The sequence below is a fragment of the Haliaeetus leucocephalus genome, unplaced genomic scaffold (genome assembly GCF_000737465.1).
Source record: "Haliaeetus leucocephalus isolate CR32 unplaced genomic scaffold, Haliaeetus_leucocephalus-4.0 Scaffold251, whole genome shotgun sequence".
In the NCBI taxonomy this organism is placed as follows: domain Eukaryota; kingdom Metazoa; phylum Chordata; class Aves; order Accipitriformes; family Accipitridae; genus Haliaeetus; species Haliaeetus leucocephalus.
In genome coordinates this window covers 3,680,185-3,702,308 of record NW_010972687.1, presented here as the reverse complement: position 1 = coordinate 3,702,308, position 22,124 = coordinate 3,680,185, and the positions used below count along the sequence as shown (strand labels likewise).

At 37.5% G+C, this 22,124-nt stretch overlaps 1 protein-coding gene across 1 annotated transcript in view; it reads left to right on the top strand.

Annotated features, from left to right (window-relative positions):
- The window catches only part of GNAQ (guanine nucleotide binding protein (G protein), q polypeptide), a 134,759-nt gene that overhangs the window by 83,620 nt on the left and 29,015 nt on the right, over positions 1–22,124 (top strand). The window contains exon 3 of the mRNA XM_010568625.1: positions 13,473–13,627. Within this exon, the coding sequence (XP_010566927.1) occupies positions 13,473–13,627 (155 nt within the window). The remainder of the gene's footprint in view (positions 1–13,472; positions 13,628–22,124) is intronic.

Sequence of the window (22,124 nt, the reverse complement as noted above, 5' to 3'; positions counted from 1 at the left end):
TTAGTTGCAATTTTTGCAGAGGAAAATTCCTGCTGGAATCATTCATTATTTTGAAAGGGATCCTCCCAGTCCTCTGATATTTCTAGAAATACCAGTTTGAAATAACTGCCTTTGCTGTTATGTGTTAGTCAGCAGAGGGCACTCTCCTCCTTTAAAAATAAGAGAAAGTAATGGCTTAAAAATACAGAGACGAAATGCTTTTCTTTGCAGTGCTTTTTTTTTTTTTAATGTGTGAATTATAATTGTGAAAGTTGATATGATAGAATTCTGTACAGGATTATTTTTCATGTAATACTTCCTCTTCTGAATTGAAACAGAGTTATGATGACATGATTCCCTTAAAAAGAACCTGCTCTTTGTTTCCCTGGGTCTGTCCTATGTTGACCATAGGTTCTTTAGATCGTAAATGTAGTGAAACTTCTGCAGTTCCTTTGAGTAGGCAAGTGGATGGGGTGGCTGAATTTCTGAACTGCCTGAATCAACTGGCCGTAACCTCTAGTCTGTGAAGAGGCATACAGTCTTTTCAGTTCTAGCTATTTGAATCCAGGAAGCCAAACAGAGCTGTTATTCCTCTGATCCTTAAAAACGTCTGTAGTGCAAGACTCATTGAGGCTTTGTACAGGAGTGAGGCTCAGCAGGAGTTCTGTGCATCTGTATGCTTCTTAGGTGAGAACTCACATAGTGAAACATTGTCCTTTTATTTATTTTTTTAATGTAGTTACTGTTGTATTGCAGTGGTTGACTGAGATAGTGGATTCTGGTGGGATTGTGAAGTACAGCCAGTTATTTTGCTTGAAAATGGAATGAAAATTTCAGCATGTCCATGTTTGTATAACATTCTCTTCCATAAATTCAACTGTACCACAATACAAAAATATGATTGTGGAAAAATTGGTCATTATTTGCAACACTGTTATTGAACACCATTCTTCAAAAACAGGTGCTAGGGCATGAAGCCTGCTATAAAGCTCTTTAAAACCTATGATGCATGTGAAGTAGGAGAAGGAGTAATTAAAAATTTCAGTGATTTATCCTAGCTTCTTGGGGAGCTAGGATAAATATTATGTACAAAAGACAGATGTGTTGGTATCACTCAAGCACACAGGTTTAAGCTAGTCCTTGTTGTAGTTAGCATTAGAAAGAGTTACAGTTTTCAGAAGTTACTGTAGAGAGACTGGCACTTGAATTTTCTTTCTTTTTTTTTTTGCTTTTTGAACCCCTTCTAGTTTCCAGATCCTTTTTTAAAAAATTATTTTTTTGTAGGCAAAGCAGGTGGAAGATGCTTTTCAAGAAAGATTGTGAGGGGGCACTTTTGGTTTGTTACTGTGTGGTCCAATACTTTGAATACTGTTTCCTGATGATGAGCTTGTGAGGCACATGCTATTGAACCATATGCATGATTAGGAATTGTGGTGAAATGGAAAATGGATCCCTGACTCCAGGGTTGGCATTGTTCTCTGTTCACTGCTGTTAGGAACAGCTCTGAACCTGCCCCAGTTTATACCAGCTGAATATATAGAGTTATTTGAGTTTACCAGATGCAAGTACACCCCCTCCCACTTCTGTATTTACTGAATGTAAGCTCGATGCAGTAGTTTTAGTGACACGTACCTGGAGTTTCATCTGGGGTGATGCTACGAAGCAGTCCAGTAGTTCATGTTTTTGCTGTGTGTATATGAACTGGTTTAGCTAGCCTAAGAAACAATGGTGTATTGTCTTATGTGTGTGTACAATAATTACTTGTAGGATTACTGCACAGTTTGAAGATCTCAGATTAAAAATGGTCCCCAGAAAAAAAAGAAAGAAAAGCCGAGGACATGGATATTTTCCTGAAAACGTGATTGTATATACATGCTTGGATGTGTTTTTGAAAACATTCGTTGATAATACTTTCTTTATATAGATAGAGCCATAATTTGGATAATTCATGTTAGCTGTAAAAACTGTTGTGAGGGGAGATCTTGTTGCCTGGTTCAAATCTGAAATGTTTTTGTCAGTTTCTGTCACTGCAGATTTGAGTTATAATTGAGTTATAATAGGTTTTATCACTAGAAAAAGATATTACACACTTGGGCTTGTCAGTTATTAATTGTGAGGACTTCATGAGGATGCACATTGTTGCTAGTGACTATGTCCAAGAGAAGAAGGTTGGATTTAGTTTTATGTTCAGATTGGCAATGTTAGAACTCAAATGCTACAGTTTGTTTTGAACCATTTCAAAACTTCAGTAGATATCTTTCACTACTTCCTTGGGAATCTTAAGGATTTATCTGAACCAAGGTATGAATCTCAGAATTTTGACACCTCCTGAAAACCTTCAAAAATTTGGCAGTAAAAGTAACATTTGGAAAACAAGTCAAAACGTGAAGTTCTAGGACTACGTCCGTTTTAAACTTAATAGTAAAGTAACTTTTCAGTCCAGGGCTCTGGATCTCTCTTCACTTACATAACCTATATATTACTTATTGCTCTGTTTTCTTCAAAGCAAAATTAGGCAGAGCTTGGAATACAAACTAAACTTGCTGAATTAATGTAATACAGTCCTAATGTATATAAATGAATTCTGTAATTAAAGAAGTGGAAGCTATTGTTCACAATTAGAATATAACTGCATGTACATTTTTTAAAAAAAAGTATTTTATCAGAAGTGAATGTAATCAAGTAGGATGCTTACGCAGATCAACTTGAGCAATTTCAGAGCAGAATATCTAGCCTCCCAACAAGACAAAAAATTATTGGACGTGAATTGCTAAAGAAGTTGGAAAGGACATGGTGGTTGCCTGATCTATAAAGAGGTTTCTGAAAGTCAGCAGTAGAATTTACCTGACTCTACAAAATAAAAATGTTGTCCAGAGAGCAAAGCAGTTTGTGTTTCCAGGATCCTCAACGGCAAAAATGAGAGATTTTTACAGCACGTGTCAGGAAAGTATTCACTACCTACTCAATTTCAGAACCAATGTGTAAAAATTTCAGCTAGGGTGCTACATTTATTACCAGCAGGAGATGTGAAAGTGCCTAATTTATAATCCATTGCAAATGTAACATGCCACACATTCAAGAGTAAATATTAAGTATGATTTTTTCGGAATAGGTCTTTGCAACCCGCTGTTCAGTTTTTGGACGTGGATGTCTTCTTCCAGCTCAGCTTTCCTAGCCATGGCAGTATTTGAAAAGTGTGCCTATGCAGTCACTAACAAACAAAGTTGTAATGCTTAAAATGATCTGACCTCATAAAAATGTTACCTAAGAAAGAAAGTAGCCGAAAAGTCCCCTAGAAATCTTGAGGACCTGTGTGAAGATTTAGGGATATGAAACTTGAGAGGATAAAAGAGCCAATCATTTTTGTTTAACAGATCTGACACTATATAGAGCATATTTTATTTTGTATCTAAAAATCAAGCAGCTAGATCTAGTGAAGAAGAGAAGCAGAATGAATAACTAAAATCTGAAGTTGAAATTTCTAATTCTGTCTTTCACCTCCTCTGTTGTCAGAGAGAACATAGGGCAATTGACAAGATACTGAGTTATCTCTCATGGAGCCTAGATCTTGTGTAGCCAAGAGGGAGTGAAAAGTTCCCCGTGTCCCTTCCAGTGACAGATATTTTTGGGTTTAGCTGTTCTTCCTTCTCGGGCCAGGAACACAGAGAACATAAAAGGCTTGTGTTTATAAATGCTTACAGTTGCATCTGCATTTTAATATAATAATGTAAATACAAGAAAATTGCATGGTAGAATGGGCAGGGAGCCGTTTAGCTATCAGTTAAATTACAAATGTTTTGGATGAAGAACCATTTCAGATCTCTCTTCTGAGATTTTCCATAATTTTTTAGATGTTATAATTTTGGACACTTGCACATACAGTTCTTGGAAATGAACTTATTAAATATGCTGTCCAGGTAGGTCCAAGCTTTTTAAAAACAACAGCCATAGAAAAATTAGACTTGCTTCATGCATGAGATTGAAAATTTAGCTCTCATTCATATTTTTTACATTATATAGTACGATTGAGAAGCTAAAGACATAGGCTAAGGAAAATTATATTATTAGATTTATTTTAGTGTCTTTTCCATTCTAAGTGTGTTGATAAGGTTCTCTTTTTCCCACTTTGTCTTGTGACCTGATCTCAAACAAAGCTAGACAGTGAGTGTTTTTTAAGAATTGAAGTAAATAGCAGTATAATGAAACAGTAAGGTAGTTCTTCACTGTATTTCGTTGTCCATCAGTCCATTTGGGGGCTTCACAAAAGAGCCACTGTTGGCACACATTTGGCAGCAAGCAGATGACTTGTTTCTTAAAGTTTCTGTTTAATCCATTTTTTCCTTATGACTGTCAGCTAGGTCTGAAATCCTGTGGCAGAGTTTTTCTGAGAGAAATTTCAGACTCGATAGCAGTTTCTGACTTGTAATTCAGTTCAGTAAGGGGACAACAGTAGCCTGTGGCAATGTCAGACTTTTGGGGTGTTTATCCCCTTTACTCCATTCACTAGGTGGTACCTGCTCTTCACAGGAGAGGGACGCGTAAGTAAATAAGCTAACCAAACAAAGACAAAAGAAGGTCTGTGTCTTCTCCTGTAACATCCTTATGTATCCACAGTTTGAAGTAGCTTCCCTGACCCCTTGTGTTTATCATGAATCAGGCAATTGAAAAACATGCAGTGCTTTTTGCCTGTTTTATCCTTCCATTTTCTATGGGGTCATGGGTTGTCCAGGAGAAGATGACAGGCCAGTCTTCCGACTTCCAAGATTTTGGAATGCTCTGTGGGCATTCTTGCTTCATGCAAAGGATAAAGAAAAGAGAAAGCAGCATTACTATTTTATGCCTTTTTGATTGATGAAGCTTTTCCTCAGAGATCTGGCTAATGTTTTGTTCTGAAGACTGATGCTGCTTTACAGGAAAAAGATGATTTTAGTTCCTCCTATAGCTGGAAAGATGAAATGGATATTTGGCATCAAGTGGCTTTTTTCCTGAGTTTATTTGGCTAACTGCTATTGTTGCCATAGTTAACCACTGTGGTAATTCAGTAAAATACTACTTTGAGTAAATTAGTAAAACCCAGCTTAATTTAAATGTACAAAAATAGCTAAAGAAAGCAAGTACTTTGTAGTAATATAATGTCAAATCATTGACAGAAAGGAAATCTTGTGCAAATCCTAACCACTATTAATGTAGTCCTACAGTGCCGGAGAGCCGAGTCTTGCAAGTATGAACCTTTTTTTTAATAATAGTGCTGAACTAAAAGAACTTTTTCAGCAGTTAAGTTTCTCTCTTAGAGCAGATTGTGTAGGATCAGGTATCTCCAAGTACCTTTGGTAATCCCATCATTTTCCTATTACTGCAAAAATAAATTGAAGAAATACTTTTCCTTAAGTCTTAAATCCATTCCTTCCTCAGCCTGGCAGTATCATGATGTGAAAGTCAAGTGGCTTCAGTGTGTATTCTTGTAGGACTAGTGTAGGTCTTAAAAACACATGGCAATCCACGTTTTTCATATATGGTGTGTTTAGGTGGAATGAACATCATTATCGGCACCTTATCTGCTGGAAGATGTATAATTCTACTGTGTCTTGGTTAAAGGGAGTGATAAGAATATATAATTCTGCCTCAGAATTACCCTCTTCCCCATTCTGGAGACATACTGTTCTAAAACAGTTCTCCTAAAATTAAATAGTACACTTAAATAGCACATTATAGCAAAATTAAAAACTTCTGTGGAGCAGAGAAGAACCAAAACTGAAAAACAAACAAAAGCAAAAAATAAATACTATTAGCAAGATAAAAGGCTGTGTCTTTGGTTTGATAGAGGAAGCTTCCTGGGTCTTGCAACAAAGTAAATTTTTATTTTTCCTTCAAACCCTTTTAAGGACAATTTATATATTAGGAAACTGGGCCTGAATTATTTGGCTGTAGAAAGCTATGATAAATCTGTGGAATCTGTTACTTGAAGGAAAGTTTTCTTCAAATAATCACAGAGGCATTTCACTAAATTGAAGTGATAGTTTAGACAAAGTGTATTTTTTACTGGGAGACATATGAAGACGTGTGTGTTTGTGTATGGGCATCTGGGTAAGTAATATGGTATGGTATGCCAGTTAACACTCCTGTGACTTGTGATGTAGACACATCAGGTTTTCTACTCTTGTCAGTAACCTCATTAAATATATGTACAGAAGAGGTATTACCATTTGAAGGTAACTATTACTTTCTCCTACAGGACTGAATCTTAGTCTCAAGTGTAATAATAATCTAGCAGTAATTGCTGTTAATTAAACATTGATACAATTACACTTTCACCATTGGAAATGATTGACCTGTGTGTTGCGACAATTTTATGTAACTGCACTTAGTGGTACTTATGACCTTTGTGAAGTGCTTTGAGATCTTTAGGTTGAAATACTGTGTTACATAATACAAAAATTTAAAAGCCAATTTTCTATTTTTATTTTAGAGATAAGAATTCAGGAAGATTTTTATTGTATTAAATCTGGAGTTATCAATTCTTTTACCAGAGTTTTCTTGTAAATTACTCTTCTTAGAATTACTGCTAACAAGATTAGGATGAATGTCCAAAACCTAGCCTTCTTCATAGAGGAAGAAATGGCAAAGACTTTAAGTTGAAGTTACGTAAGATCACTGCAGGACTGATTCCTTTTACTTCACCTGCCTCTTTGTCCTTTTCGTAGAGAGGCAATGGCTTATGGATGCTTCATTTCTCTTTTTCTCCATGTTTTTCTGTTTTCTTCTTTGTTTTGAAAACCTGGTTTGTTCTGTAGAGGTTGATTGCCAGAAGTGTTTGCTGAACAATTTGTTTCAGTTGATGGAAGTATTACAATAGGTAAGGGGTTTTGAGAGGGAAGGAGTGAATAGCCATAAAAGTGGTAATTCAGGCCATTACATGGATTAGATGTTCTATCAAAGTAACAGTAATGTTAATGCTTATATATTTATGTTGCTTTTATTTGTTAGGCAACAGCTTAACAGTGATAGCCAGGCAACCTAAAGTTTATATATGGAAAATAGGAAAGCTGGACAGTAAGTAGAAAAATGATTGCACCCTTTGTTGCCCGGTACTATGATCCACCATAGCAGAATCAGTCTATGTTAGCTTTGGGCTCTTGAGATCTATTTACTTCTAAACAGTATCTACACTGTGCCGCTGCAATTGCACCATCCCGTAGCTTTCCTTTCCCTAAATAAACAATGCATATGTTCCATCTCATAGGAGAGCATCTCATGTTTCATGAAGGGAAACTGTATTTTTATATACTTAATTTTCTAACTTGGCTAACTTTCTAAGAGTTATTCTACTGGGTGAAGTAGTTATCAGGGAGGAAGATAGCTTCTTACTTTGCTGCCTGGCATCAGAAAAATCTCATTTTGTTGCTATCAAAACCTTTTGTTTATAAAAAGAGGTTCAGAAACTTCAGGATAGAATAGTAGGGTAACTTCAACAAAGCACATTTACGAAGGTCTGACTTCTGTATTGAAATTGTACACTTCATCTCACCTGTCTTCTCCTTTGACATGACTCACGTGTCTCGCAACACTTGCAAGAGAACCTGCTAGGGTGACAAGAAGTTGTTTTGTTGTGTTTCTCTTGCTGTGTTATTAAAACAGCTTTTTTTTCAAGAAGGACTATAAAGATAATATGACCTTTAAATGTAGGTTTCAGAAGCCTTTTCTGTTAGCTATATAGAAATTTTGATATAATCCTTGATAAAAGCATGTTTGAATGTTCTGGTTGCAGCCCTGTAGTGGTGACTGTCTTCCATGTCTGGTGCAGATTAAAAGTAAGAAAGACAGCAAGAAAACTCAGGACTCTGATTGCAGTGTACAAATAAAGATCTTGTTTATTCAGCTACGTCCTAAGCTTTCTCTGAGCCCTACTAAAGAAAAAGCAAAAACAAAACAAACAAAAAAACCCCAAACCTCATACGTGTAGACATTTGTTATTCCAGTGTTTAGATACATAAAAGTATTACAACTAGTGTTTAACGATGCATTTTAAATGGATTAAATTTCCAACCTAAGTCACAAGAGAACTTGTTTTAATCCTTCTCATTTCATTGTACTGCCCATAAGCCATGGGTTAGGGTGCATTATCCTAGGCTTTTTACAGACAATGAGCAGTAACAAAAAAATTTTCTTCATGCAAACTCATTTTTTTAGATTTTTCAAAGAGTTATGCTATTTTTTTCTTTCCAAAGGTTAGAATGTGAAACAGGAAAGGGTGATAAATTCTGTTTTGGGTAGTTTGATACCCTGTTAACCTTTGTCAGCAACTGAAGGGTGATTAGCATTGCACGAAGCCTTGTTTCAGCAATTCATAGCACACTTGATTAATTGAATTACAGTTCTTTGGTATAGCACACTATGAAACCTTCTCCCTGTTCACCCTAGTCCATTCTGTGCTCTAAAGTTGCTCAAGGGAAGCAACATCCTCTTTACAGTCCTCACACAAACTATTTGTTGTGGGCTGCTGTGTAAAAAGACTTTCCTACCTTGGTTATCAGTCAGAATTTGCTGCTTTCTGACATGTTAAGGAGCGCATCCCCCAACTGTCTAGTTTTCAAGACAGTGAAATAGACTAGTGTTACTCTTCTTGAATGTTGTACCTGCTTCAAATAGCTGGGGGTTTGCAGGAATCTGCAAAGCAGCATATCTTGCTATACAGCCCTATTAGGCATGGTATTTGTCTGAACCACACTTGTAGATTACAAGTCACTGGGGTCTGAATCTGTAAATGACTCATGTTGTTGAGATGGCATAAATAATAATTTCTGCTTTTAAGCTGCACTATCAAGAATTCCTGTCCCAGGCTCGCCCCCCTGCAAAGAGACAAATCCATGGCCATGATGATGGTCTTTGTAATGACTTCCACTCAGCATCAGAGCTTTGAAAAAATTATGAAGATAGTAAGTAGAAAACTCACATGATGAAGCCTAGAGATTAAAAAAATAAACTTCTTATTAATGGAGTGTGGCCAAAAGAGCATTGCCAGAAAGACCAGCATAAAACTATAATGCTATTTAAGCCCAGCATTAGTTTTTAACACTGTCAATAGTTTTCTGAGGGGAATGAAGAAGGATAAATGATAGCTATTTTGGTATCTCCTCAGGCTCAGATTTCCTAGTTTCAGAATCCAGTACCATTCCCAAAAATTCCAGTTTTCTGATTCTGGGATAATTTTTAAATACTTGTAGAAATAATGAAGAAGCTCTTAAATTTAGGAGAGGTGTGATTTGCTAAAAAGCATTGAATGAGTGTTTATAAGATTTCTGGCAAGTAACGTGGAAATTGTTACAAGTATTCTTATATTCCCTGAAGACCATGGAAAACGTTGACTGCTGATGTCAAAAGTGTATCGGACTGAAAAGTCACCTACACCATCTAGATTTTGGGTTTGGAACATTACAGCTGAACTAGTAGTTACATCTTAATGACCAGTTTTAATTTGGTGGTACTTAGAGAACCCTTCAGTTGTTTCTGTCATTTGGGGGATTTTTTTGTTTGTTTTAATGCTTTGATAACAATTATTGGTGTCCCAGAAGAGAGAACCTTAAGAAGGTACAATTTTCTCATAGTCAACAAGCTTGACTTTTCTCTTCTTGACCCCCCAAATGTCAAATTTTGGGTAAAGTGAAAGGGTTAGTAAATATGAACAAGTACTCGATAATGTTTATATTTGCATAAACTGGTTTAATGATGAGTCCTTAGGTTTTTTCATGTTTGAGTGCTAACATCAAAAGTTATGTTCCGAATTTGCTATTTACATTAGTGGAAGGAAACTAAAGCCAGTAATTAGCAGTGGCACCACACATCATGCATGATTGATTATTCTTCTGCATTAAATTTATGCTTCTCCATCTCACAAGGTTTCACTAGAATTATTTTTGACTTGTACCAGGGCAAATGAGAGAAAAATTAAGCCAATAGATGAGATCCTGTATTTTGATCTCTGTCTCCACCACCAGAAATTAGAAGCCAGCAAATGATGTTGCCTGACAAAGACTCTCAAAGAAAAATTGTTTTCTACAGGAAAGCATAGTAACTCTGGGAACAAGAAGGCATAGCTGAGGATTAATAAAGATTTAAAATCTATGTGAGGGGGCATTACTTTTTTAAGAGAAGCAGCACTGATGTGAAGAGCTGTGTATCAATCAGTAGGGTACAAGCTGTCATGAGTCTGCCCAAGCAAACCCCAGGGAAGCAGAATCAGTGTTCGCTGAGGAAATGCTATTTCTTTTTAAAAAGTTGAATCAATTTTCAATTGAGGCAACTTCTTGGCATCTATCATAGTTTATTTTGTAAGTTTTGTCGCATAGTGCAAAGTCATATTAATTGCATGTCAGAACACACAGAACTGATAAATAAAACAATGCAGGATCTTGGAAAACTTTGTAGTAATAAGTCTAGATAGGTAACTGAATAAAGTAATTACCTTTTAAGATTTTCTCTTCTACCAATGTAGAATACTTGAGCACCTGTTAGAGAATGTTTAGGGAACTGTTGGAGAAATACTTCAGGTATGGCAGCTTTCAAGTGAAAGCTTTTGAATAGTAAGTTATTCTTTAGTTCTATTAGCATTTTGGTATTGGTTCGCCATAATTTCAGAGCCAAAGTGAAAAAAAAAACAAAACCAGTATCTGAGTATATTCTTCCATCAGTTTGTCTTAAGCTGTGAGAAAATATTCAGGGCATAGAATCATAGAATGGTTTGTGTTGGAAGGGACCTTAAAGGTCATCTAGTTCCAACCCCCTGCCACAGCCAGGGACACCTTCCACTAGACCAGGTTGCTCAAAGCCCCATCCTACCTGGCCTTGAACACTTCCAGGGATGGGGCATCCCCAACTTCCCTTGGGCAACCTGTTCCAGTGCCTCACCACCCTCACAGTAAAGAATTTCTTCCTCACATCTGATCTAAATCTACCCTCTTCAGTTTAAATGCATTACCCCTTGTCCTATCACTACATGCCCTTGTAAGACATCCCTCTCCATATTTCCTGTAGGCCCCCTTTAGGTACTGGAAGGCTGCAGTAAGGTCTCCCTGGAGCCTTCTCTTCTCCAGCCTGAACAACCCCAACTGTCTCAGCCTGTCCTCATAGGGGAGGTGCTCCAGCCCTCTGATCATCTCTGTGACCCTCTTCTGGACTCACTCCAACAGGTCCATGTCCTTCTTATGTTGGGGACCCCAGAGCTAAATGCTGTACTCCAGGTGGGGTCTCACAAAAGCAGAGTAGAGGGGCAGAATCACCTCCCTTGACCTGCTGGTCACGCTTCTTTTGATGCAGCCCAGGATAGAGTTGGCTTTCTGGGCTGCGAGTGCACATTGCCAGCTTAGGTCCATCTTTTCATCCACCAGTATCCCCAAGTCCTTCTCCTCAGGGCTGCTCTCAATCCATTCTCTGCCCAGCCTGTATTTATGCTTGGGATTGCCCTGACCCATGTGCAGGACCTTGCACTTGGCCTTGTTGAACTTCATGAGGTTCACACAGGCCCACCTCTCAAGCCTGTCAAGGTCCCTCTGGATAGCATCCTTTCTCTCCGGTGTTGATCACACCACACAGCTTGGTGTCCTTAGCAAACTTGCTGAGTGTGCACTCAACCCTGCTGTCCATGTCACTGACAAGGATGTTAAACAGTGCCAGTCCCAATATGGACCCCTGAGGAGCAACACTCGTCACTGGGTCTCCACTCGGACCTCAAGTGGTGACTGCAACCCTTTGAATGTGACCATCCAGCCAATTACTTATCCACCCATCAAATCCATGTCTCTCCCAATTTAGAGACAAGGATGTCATGTGGGACAGTGACAGATGCTTTGCACAAGTCCAGGTAGATGACATCTGTTGCTCTTCCCTTGTCCACCAATGCCGTAACTCTGTTGTAGAAGGTCGCCTAATTTGTCAGGCACAATTAGTAAAGCCATGTTGGCTCTCACCAATGACCTCCTAATTTTCCATGTGTCTTAGCATATTTTCCAGAAGGATCTGCTCCATGATCTTGCCAGGCACTGAGGTGAGACTGGCCTGTAGTTCCCCAGGTCTTCATTCTTCTGGAAGTACACAAAGGCAATAGAATACAGAACTGAACTTGATAACATATAAGATAATTAAAAAAAAAAAATTATCCTGTTTCATGAGAATGTTGGCTTGTGTTTAGTAAGTAGAGTACCATATCTTGTTATTTGCTGTGAGAAGGTAGGGACCCTTCATGATTTGTCCAGAGATCTGGGGGATGTGTGGACATGATGTAGAATAAAATACCCTTTGATAGAACTTTGGAGATTTGGGGTTTGATAATAGAGAACATATGTTCTCCGTATATCTAAGACACACATTTTTCATCTTGAACTTGGAGATTTTTATTTCCTTTTGAGTAAACAACAGTTGAAGGTATATTTTGTTAAGTAGTATTATTATTAGGGATTATTTCATATTAGCAACTCCAAATTTTAGACATTACTTTTTAAGAATATCCATAATTTATAGTACAAATTGAAAGTAGAGACAATTTCTAATAATCTTGCCTTTCTTTTTTAGTAGGAACTTCTGTTATGTTTGTGGTAACATTAAGAACTTTTTTAATCAGTCTCTGAAAGGCAGATTCCTTCCCTCCTTTCAATTCTCTCAGCTACCATTAGAGTCTAAATCTGTCAAGTCGGTTAACTAGTCATCATTTAAAAAGCATGGTTTATATACTCTTAAGATTGTACCTGAAAAATTTAAAATTATAGCTTTCTTTAAAATAAGCTTAATTAAATACAAATTTTAATGTGAATGCTTCATGCATTTCATCTAAATAATACTGGAGTAAGCAAAGTCTGAAATAGTGGCCCATATGTATATTTATTAATTTGCTTTCTGTCATAATATAATGTAATATTTAACACTGATTTTCTTTGTTTGAACACAGTATATCATCACTCTTTCATAATTTACTCAGTACTCTTACTTATTCATTCGCCATATACTTTAAGGTCTTCCTCAGTAAACCAACATTACTGTTTTCTTCCTACACCATCACTAAGTTCATTCACATGAATACAGATTTTGGTAAAATATCCATCTTGGAATATTTGGGGATTTTACTGTCTTTTCTATCTTTATGTTGTCCAAGTGTCCCAGTTTCAATTGCTAGTGAGTGGTTCGGTTGGTAGAATGGATGGTCAGTAACTCTGTTTAACAGTGTCTTTTAGCATGAAAGGTAAATAATATGCTGATCCATGTTGAGGTCTGTATACTTTCCATAAAAAAGTGAAGTTCTTTTCTCTTCTTCCTAATTTCTAGAACTCCCTATAATGGTTGTTTCCTTTTTCCGTCTTCACAACCTTCTTCATGGTACTTGATTTTTCAAATTGCATGTACACGGCCAATATGAAAAAGTATTCCTGTTAATCATGTTCACTGTGTATGAGCTACCTGCAAACATAGAAAATGAAGTAAATTCTACTGTTTTGTTTGTTTTGAATTAGGCTCATGCACAGTTAGTTCGAGAAGTCGATGTAGAGAAGGTGTCAACTTTTGAGAACCCATATGTAGATGCAATAAGAAGCTTATGGAATGACCCTGGAATTCAGGAGTGTTATGATAGACGACGGGAGTATCAATTATCAGATTCAACTAAATAGTAAGTATCTGGTGGCTACAAAGAACTATATATCATTTTCTGTTTCTAGCAAAGTAATTTTTACTCTCTAGCTTCTTATACTATGTGTCTATGTACATGTTTGTATGCATATGCAGCACAAACATATCTGAATACACACTAAATTGAATTCAGAGGATACTTTAAGGAGCGGAGTACATCTAGTTTAGGATTATATCTGTGTTTGTTTCACAGAATGACAGTCTGTGATCATTTGAAGTCTTGAAGTAAGATTCTAACTAGGGATAGTTAATCACTTATGGTTTTGTTTTCTTTTGTTAGACTTGTTCAAGCCGTTACTCCCCTCTGCCATAAACTGACTCACAGACACAAGCTGGAGAAAAATACTTTCATGTAGTATGACAGTAGCAAATACTGGGAAGTGCAGTCACGGTAGACCTCCATACAACTCAAAAATTTTAATGCCCCAGAACTCCTTTTTTCCCAGGTTTTCCCCTTTTCCCTCACAGATTGCTTTAGCAGTCCTAGTGGTGAGGTGAATAGTACTAAGCAAGGGTTGTTGTGTTTTATTGAACTGCATTTCTTTTATGGAAACAAAGGCTAAACTTTAAAGAATATGGCTGCCAGGAAGACAACAGGAAAAGCACTTTAAGTTAAACCCCGTTTCTTATAGATCAACAATAATAAAAATGTGTATGTGACTAAACTATGTCTGAAATGTTATGCCTCTTGTTTCTTGGGGCAGGAATCTGATAAAATAGAACTGTGAAATTTGACATTGGAATCTGAGGACTGCCTGAAGATTGACTCCGTGACATTCAGTTACTCTTCAGTAATGTAGCATATAGCTCAGATAAAATTTCTTGTCGTCAAAGAAATGGATGATCGTGAGGGATGGTGACCTTTCGATGTTGACCAACATTAAAAAATACAACATAGTTATTGAAGCTGTGGCAAAAACCTCCATGGTCTCCACATGAATTTTATATTAGCTAGGGAAATTATTCTGATCACTCCAGTCTCCATTTGTCAGGTGTACATGGAAGCCTCTTATTGAGGAAGCACAGAAGGGTACCATGAAGCTCCCATTAAGCTCATTGGAACAGGGCTATAGACAGGAGAGGTCTGGGATGACATTTATCTGCACAGTAGTCTGAGGATTCTTACCTAGCACAACACTTCAGATGTGATTTAGTCAAGACAAACTTACTAGCATCTTGCTGATGCAATTTAGGCAGATGAAGAGCTACAGATGCATGATGTAGGTCTCCTCAGGTTTGCTCTGATGCTATCACTACACTGTGTTCTTCTGCTATATTTGCCCCATGCATAGGATTCCTGTTGTCCTGTGCAGTTTGCTGTCCTGTTGAGCTGGTTACCTTCCCAACCTAGCACTTCTATCGTTTGTTCATGCATGTTTTGCTGCAGAGTGGTACAAAGCACAGTGACATCTCTCTTGTATGGTTTGGATTCTCACTGTCCCCAAAGATACCATACTGTGTTTTGGGTTTTAGTGGTAAGAAAACAAATAGAGTATTATATAAAGTAGAAACCTTTAGAGTGCATAAATGGTAGAAGGAAAATTTCAGAGACAAGTTACTGACAATATACTTTCATATTGTTTCCATATTGAAATGAGTAGCAAGCATAAGTAGAAGGTGAAGCAGAGCTTGTCTTACATTTTGAATTTCCTGTATTTGTAGTTCCTAACTTTGTTTCCACAGCAGATGTGATACTGGTTTTAAATGTATGTATTTTGTGTGCTTGCCTTAGAGGCTAAAAATAGAATTACTTACTCTCCAAAGTAGGAAACAATCATCTGATGCTACTTCAAATCAGATTGTGCTGAATACCATAGTTTTGACCTAATTCTAATGAAATTGTCACCATAGTGGATCTTCTGAGTAGTATTAAAAATAGTGGGGAATAATTCATTAAGTAGCTATAGAAGCAAATTGCTAGTACATTGCCTTGCAAAAGGTAAGTGTACTAGTTGATGGGTTGTTTTTCAAGTTCAACTTGTTTAGCCATTTAGCATGAGTTTTTGCAGATTCGATTACTTTAACTGTAATCTATTATAGTTCATACTATGGATTCCTGCAAAATCTGTTTTAAATTAGAATGGTGAATCACTGTATATGAATCTTTAAAAGACCCTCTTGTTCCTTTATGCTTGCAAGTAGAGTTTTTTCAAGTCTAGTAAAAGTGATTAGCAGAAACCAAAGAAACATTGTTTCAAAAATACAGTGTGTATGTTTAGCAATAAAACACCCATAGAGAATTTGCTAGCTTTAAATCCCTGTCAAAAAAACAAGAAAACAAAATGCTTAAAAGTTACTACTAGGATTCACAAGGCAGTGAGTTAGAAATAAGCACCCATTGACTTGGTGAGTCTTAGTAATTTCTTCTGACTTAATGTATAAACCAGAATGGTTTGTTTTCCACTGTATCTCTTGTAAGCGTATGTGTCAATATTTGTCAATATGTCACACACGTTATTTATTCACCCCTTGCATGAGCCTCTCATCTTCTCAGTAGTTTTCCCCTGTGTTATTGTAGTAGTAGTATTTTCAGTTTACTCCCTGTTTTGTTTACACATTGTCTTCCTAAATATCTTCCTCTGTATTTTCTGTTTCTTTTATTGTTTCTAAACTCTGTTTCTGGTTTCTAATATATCCTGTATTTTTCTATACTTTCACTTTCTGTCATCTTTTAACCTGCTTTGTCATTGTTAGCTACACTTTTGATGTTTTTACACCCACTGCTAGTACCCTGGAAGAATACATCAGATGTGTGTCTACCAGAAAAGGGGAGGGGTCTAAGAAAGAAAATTGCCTGCATCATGGGAGTTGATCTGAACCTCTTCGAGGCTCAGCATATACATTCCATTCTTTTCCCTTGCCACTGGATGCTCCAAAGTTTGGGTGTTCATGTTGCTTTTAAAAGCAATTTCTAGACTTCTGTGTGGTAAAGTTAAGAGCACACCAGGTAAATAGAGATTATTCACTTCCCATATACATTACGGTGTGACTTAGCCACTTACCACTAAACCACTTCCCACAGTGTGAGACAGATGTAAACCAACACCACACTGTGGATTGCCTTAAGAAATAGCTGTGTGAGATGAGATCATTCAATATGTACTCTACAAGGTGTCAAGACCTTTTCCCAAATGTAAACACGTTACCAGTCAACAGTCTGATTATACCATGGCTTTTCAAAGCCTGAAGAAAGGAGAGGCAACAATCTTACTGTTCTTAGTAAGAGATACAGTTGTCATAAGTAACATTTCATATTTATGGACAACTTAGGTTGCAACAAGAATTTGTGGAGGTTCATCACCATTTTTCCTCATTACGACACTAAGGGCTTTCCCTTCATGAAGAGAAAGTAGGAAGTGTTTAGAACTGGAAAGAGCAGAGCCTTGCTGAAAAACTTCGATTTTTCTCTGGCCCCATGAAATGGAAATATTATGTCATTACGTACCTCCAACCAAGGACTTTCTAGTTGCTACACAAGCACTGAGGATATCCATTTATTTTCCTTTCCATGTCTGTGTTTTCTAACACTTCAGATAATTAAATACAATTTTCCCTGAAGTTCCTACACCACTGTGTTATCTATGCCAGTGTGTATTCATTACCCCACTTTGTTACTATATAATGCACTGCTCTATTAGTTGTACGTGCCATGATGTTCTCATACATACATGAGAGTCCTTCAGGCTTTTGTTTCTGCATTTGCTATCACCTTTAACAGCTTAGTTCCTACAGTTATACAGCTGTGCATATACCTGTGATCATGCAAGTTGAGTTAGCTGGACAGTTAGTACTGAAATGTAAATTCCAATATTTTACACTGTAATAAAATCTCCAGGATGTAACTCTGAGGACATCTTCATAATATCACTGATTTTTAACAGGGAAGAAAGAGTTGAATCCTAACAATGTCTGCTTGTTAAAGTTCATGTTTCATCTTTTGTCAAACCATTGTGTGAATTGTAGTGCTTTGGTCATCTGGTAATTTTTGTATGACAGTATTCCATCTGAGTTGGAAGTTTTTCGTAACTTCAGCTGAACAATTAATTCCTTCATACCAGTCCGTTAAAAATAACATCTTGCTTCCATGTTCCACTTCTGAAACAGGTGCATTTCAATGGAATTACTGTGTGCTAAATAGGATGTGCTTAGAGGCACACAAGAGGAAAGATCAGTGTATGAATCTAGGCTTTTACTACAGCAGTGTATTCTTTTTGCTGGTATTGCCTCTAGCAATCAGAACATTCATTCTTTTATTTCATAAAGCTGTAGGGAATTCTTAGGGCATCATGGGTGTGTGTGAGGCTTTCAGAAGGACTAATACTGTCCTAAATTGAGACCTGCTATGCGGCTGACACTGGTATAGCAAACTGTGAACCACTGTCAATGTGATATCTGTGTAACAGTCATTTGTTTGGGGTGAGAAAACCATAGACTCGTAATTTATAAGATATGTAAGTGCATCATTATGTAATAAACATTTTAATACTGTTCATTGATTCTTTCTTCCCTTTATTTGTAAAAATGTACTTGAAGGTTCTAAAGCTATATTTGGGGGCAATTTGTGTTGCAGAATGGTAGATTCTGCTTTTATGTATTCACAGTTTACACAGCCTTACTTGTGTAAGGTTTGCAGTAAGATAAAAACGGCAAATAAAAATGAAAGTCTAAATATTAAGATCAAGTACTAGCAGCAGAACAATGCTAACCCTTTCTTATGCCTTAGATATAGTCCCCAAGTATAAAAGGAAGGTCTGAAGAAAGATGAGGCATGAAATCTGCTGCATATGAAAGCACTGCATCCTATAGAAAAACTGAAGATTATGCAACAGAACTAGGGAAGTTCAGAAAGGGAAGTGGGGTTATATAAAGCAGTATACAATATGTATTTCTTTCAGGATCCTTTTTTTTCATGCCGTACTGAACATGTTTTTAATATCTGTGTAATTTTTAAACCACAATTCCTATTAAAAGTTTGCACAAGCATTTTTTTTATTTGATGACTTGGGTTTTTTAGCCTTTGCTAAGGCTGGCTTTTAGCCATGTAGGAAATTGAGGGAGACAGCTAGGTAGGATTTGGGTGGGATAAGGATAAAAAGAACACAGGGCAGACTTTTTCCTACCTGACTGCAAAGATCTTAGGTTTACTGTGTTTATTTTAGATTAAGATTAGATAGTTCTAGAAACTGCTACGTGTGCCTCAACTTTTCGCCAGTGGTGTAGAGGCTCAGAAATGCAAACCTCTACAGAAATTCTGAAAACTTGGCCGATGCTTCTTTACACTTAGCTTTGTTCATGGCTCCTGTTTGTACACTGAAAATTGATTCTGTTCACTGTGCTCCTGCATGTTAGCGAAGAGGACACTTGTGTTAGTTATTCTGGCAGCTCTGTGAGGTAGGAAAAATCCTGCTACAGCAACTCTAACATTTTGCATATGTGGAGTAGAATGACAAGCAAGGAGTATGCATTTTCAAAGATACAGAAGAAGGCTTTTCCCTTTCAAAGCTTGTTTTCCAGATGTGGTCAAAATTAGTGCTAGTTTGGGGTAGTGTCATCAGCCAGTTCAGAGTTTTGCAAAACAAACGAACAGAAAAACTCCATCTCCCCCAAAACCACACCAAACCCCAACAACAGTATGGGGAGTAGCCCCACCCAGTTCCAGAATAGCTAGGCTCCAAAGGACAGGGATCTATCAGATCTTATTAAATAGTTTGCCTAATTAGCCTTAGTCATAGACTTAGGGTTTTATTTTCACTTGTACTGCCACTGTATGTGTATGAGAGAGAGCATTTTGTAGAGGGTCATACCTATGAACTATCCTAACTTGGAGGAAATTAAATTTTTTTTCGATGTTAAACCTGAGAGCTTTAGGGTTGAAAAGATGTAAATGTTTATGGTTACTAACATACCTGGAAAATGTCAGCCATGTTGTATCTTGTCTTACATGTGGTTGAACACATTGAAAGCATTTGCATATGAAAGGTTGCTGGTAAGCCTTGCTTTTATAGCTGTGGTTACACTGAAATCGCCCAACAAACTTCGTTAAACAACAAACATTGTAGAGTTTCTTGAGGTTTATCCCTTCCCTCTTCCCCTGTACTCTCATTCTGCCCATTAAGAAACAGTCACGTTGTTTGCTGGCTGGGTGGTAAGGAGTCATCTTTACTGGTTTTAGACTGACCTTTTTATCAGGGCCAATAATTACCTCTATCTCAACATGTTTGGTTTTGTTTTAGAGATTTCTCTTGGCGTGTTTCTGGTGTGGTGCCACGCAGATGCCTTCTCCTCAGCAGAGCCTTTCAGAGGCACTCTGCTCCTCAGGGACTTCTCCTGTGCTCACAAGGTCTTGCAAGCAGACTCCTTCTAAGGACAGTGAGTCCTTATTAGTCACTTATTAGTGAGTATTAATTCAGCATATTGCTACATCAGTTTTGCCTGCTGAGTTTGAGAAGAGTTACTAGGCCGTACTGATGAACAAAGCAATCGCATTTTTAACCTCGGAAAGGGAAACGAGAGTTACAAATGGATGAAGGCTATATAGCTTTTCTACCTTTGCCCGTGCCTTAATGCCTTCTCTTGATTAATTAGGCTATACACTAAACTCAGTTTAAATTTACAGAAACTCATCTTATGGAATTATTCCTTAGAAAATGCTACTTTATCACCTGATAACTTGCAACAAAAATCAGACCTCAAAGAGGCTGGAAAACAGTAGCTCATATCTGGAGGAGGGTGTTTGTTTGAAGTGCCTGCCCCCATGTTTCTTCATGTTGAAGGTGCTTCAAGGCCTCATTCACTGAAAGTAAATTCAAATAAGTCTGTCTTCGTTAAGTGCTGTAGTTCTGGGAAATTAATTCAGGCTGAATGTTGAGCTACCTGTTCATGATGAGGGGGGTTATATTTAAATTCTTGAAGAAGGTTACCAGTTAAAACAACTCTGGTCTGTTTATTAAGGCTAGGAGCTGCACTTCTTTGCCTGATTTCTATATGGGAAACGCATGTAGGAAGGTACAGAGCCAGTCAGTCTAATCTCATGATCCCACTTCTGCTGTTTATTTTGAAATGTAGACAAACAGTACCTCTGAAACATGCTCTCTTTCATGAGGCATCATTAGCATCTCCGTAGCCTGGCAGCTTCCCTGAAGTTGGCTGCAGGCTTGGACCTTGTCATAGGTGATGTAAAGTGCATTAAAGATAAGTACTTCTCTCTCAGCGCTGACTGGGAAACAAAAGGCTTCCTTTGCTTCTGGTCAGCATGCAGATCACAAACATGCTGCGAGATGGTGACAGTTTCTCCTGACGTCAAGGGAGGGCCATTGCCAGCAGCTCATTACACACACATCGTCTTGGTAATGCACCTTCTGCCTGTCGCTATAGCAACCCCCTGGAAAATTACCTCAGCAGCCACTAAAATTCATTTTTACAAATCTAATTACAGGTATAATTAACTTTTTAAACTTGGTCTGTACTATAAATTTGCTCAGTCCTATGTGGTTTGGTTTTGGGGTTTTTTTTAAAGTAATTTTACGCAATTTTGCCCTTTTTGTTCCTTTGTATAATGTCTAGCTGAGTGGGTACTGTTTGGGTGAGAGGCCATGTAGCTACCCTGTGTCTCATCAAAGTAAGACATTTCTTAGCAGGTGGTAAAAATAAGCTCAGAGTGCCATATAGTTAACACCTAAATGGCTTGCACAGTTGCTGTTACCTGTCCAACTGAATTCCCCATGGTAACGCTGGTGGTTACCTGCTTTTGGACTAGCCCTCAGGACAGACGCCAGGGTTTCCGATGTCCATATCGTTATTATAATTTTAAATTTTGAAGTTAATAAACTGAGGAAACATCTGGTTTGGGCAATTCTTGGCAACACTCTTTTCGTGGAAGTTCATTTTTATGACAAGTCTTGTGGTTTGTTTGCAAGAGTGCATATGTAACCATTTTTAGTGTACACTGAAGAGTTAGTTGCATTGCAAAGGCTGATTGCAGTATTTGTGCATACATTTTGAGTTAGGCACTTGTCCTAAAACATCCTGTGCATATCTCTTACGTGCCTTAATTTTTTTGTATGTGCACAGGATTTGTTTGCCCAGGTGAGTGATACGTTTGTCAGTACTTTGTTTAGAGCTGCATGAGATAAGTGCTTTAAAGTCATGATGAATCATTTTTTTAATAAGCAGATACACAAAAAAGTCAATAAAAATCTTCATTTTCTTTCACTCTTCACCGATCTGAATTCAGAGACTTGAGACATTTCATGTAACCCTGGCCTCTTAAGTCCTCTTCTGGTTGCAGATAAGCCAGTGGAGGAAGTAACTCCACCCTGCTTTCCTGCTGGAGCTCATGGACTTCCCACACCTCAGGCTGTATCCATCAAATAAACTAGCTTAATTTGAACAATTTTGAACAATTTCAGTAGTGTTTCTTCACTATTCCAAATAATTTTGACAGAAATGGGTTATCAAGCCATTGCACAAGCAAAAGA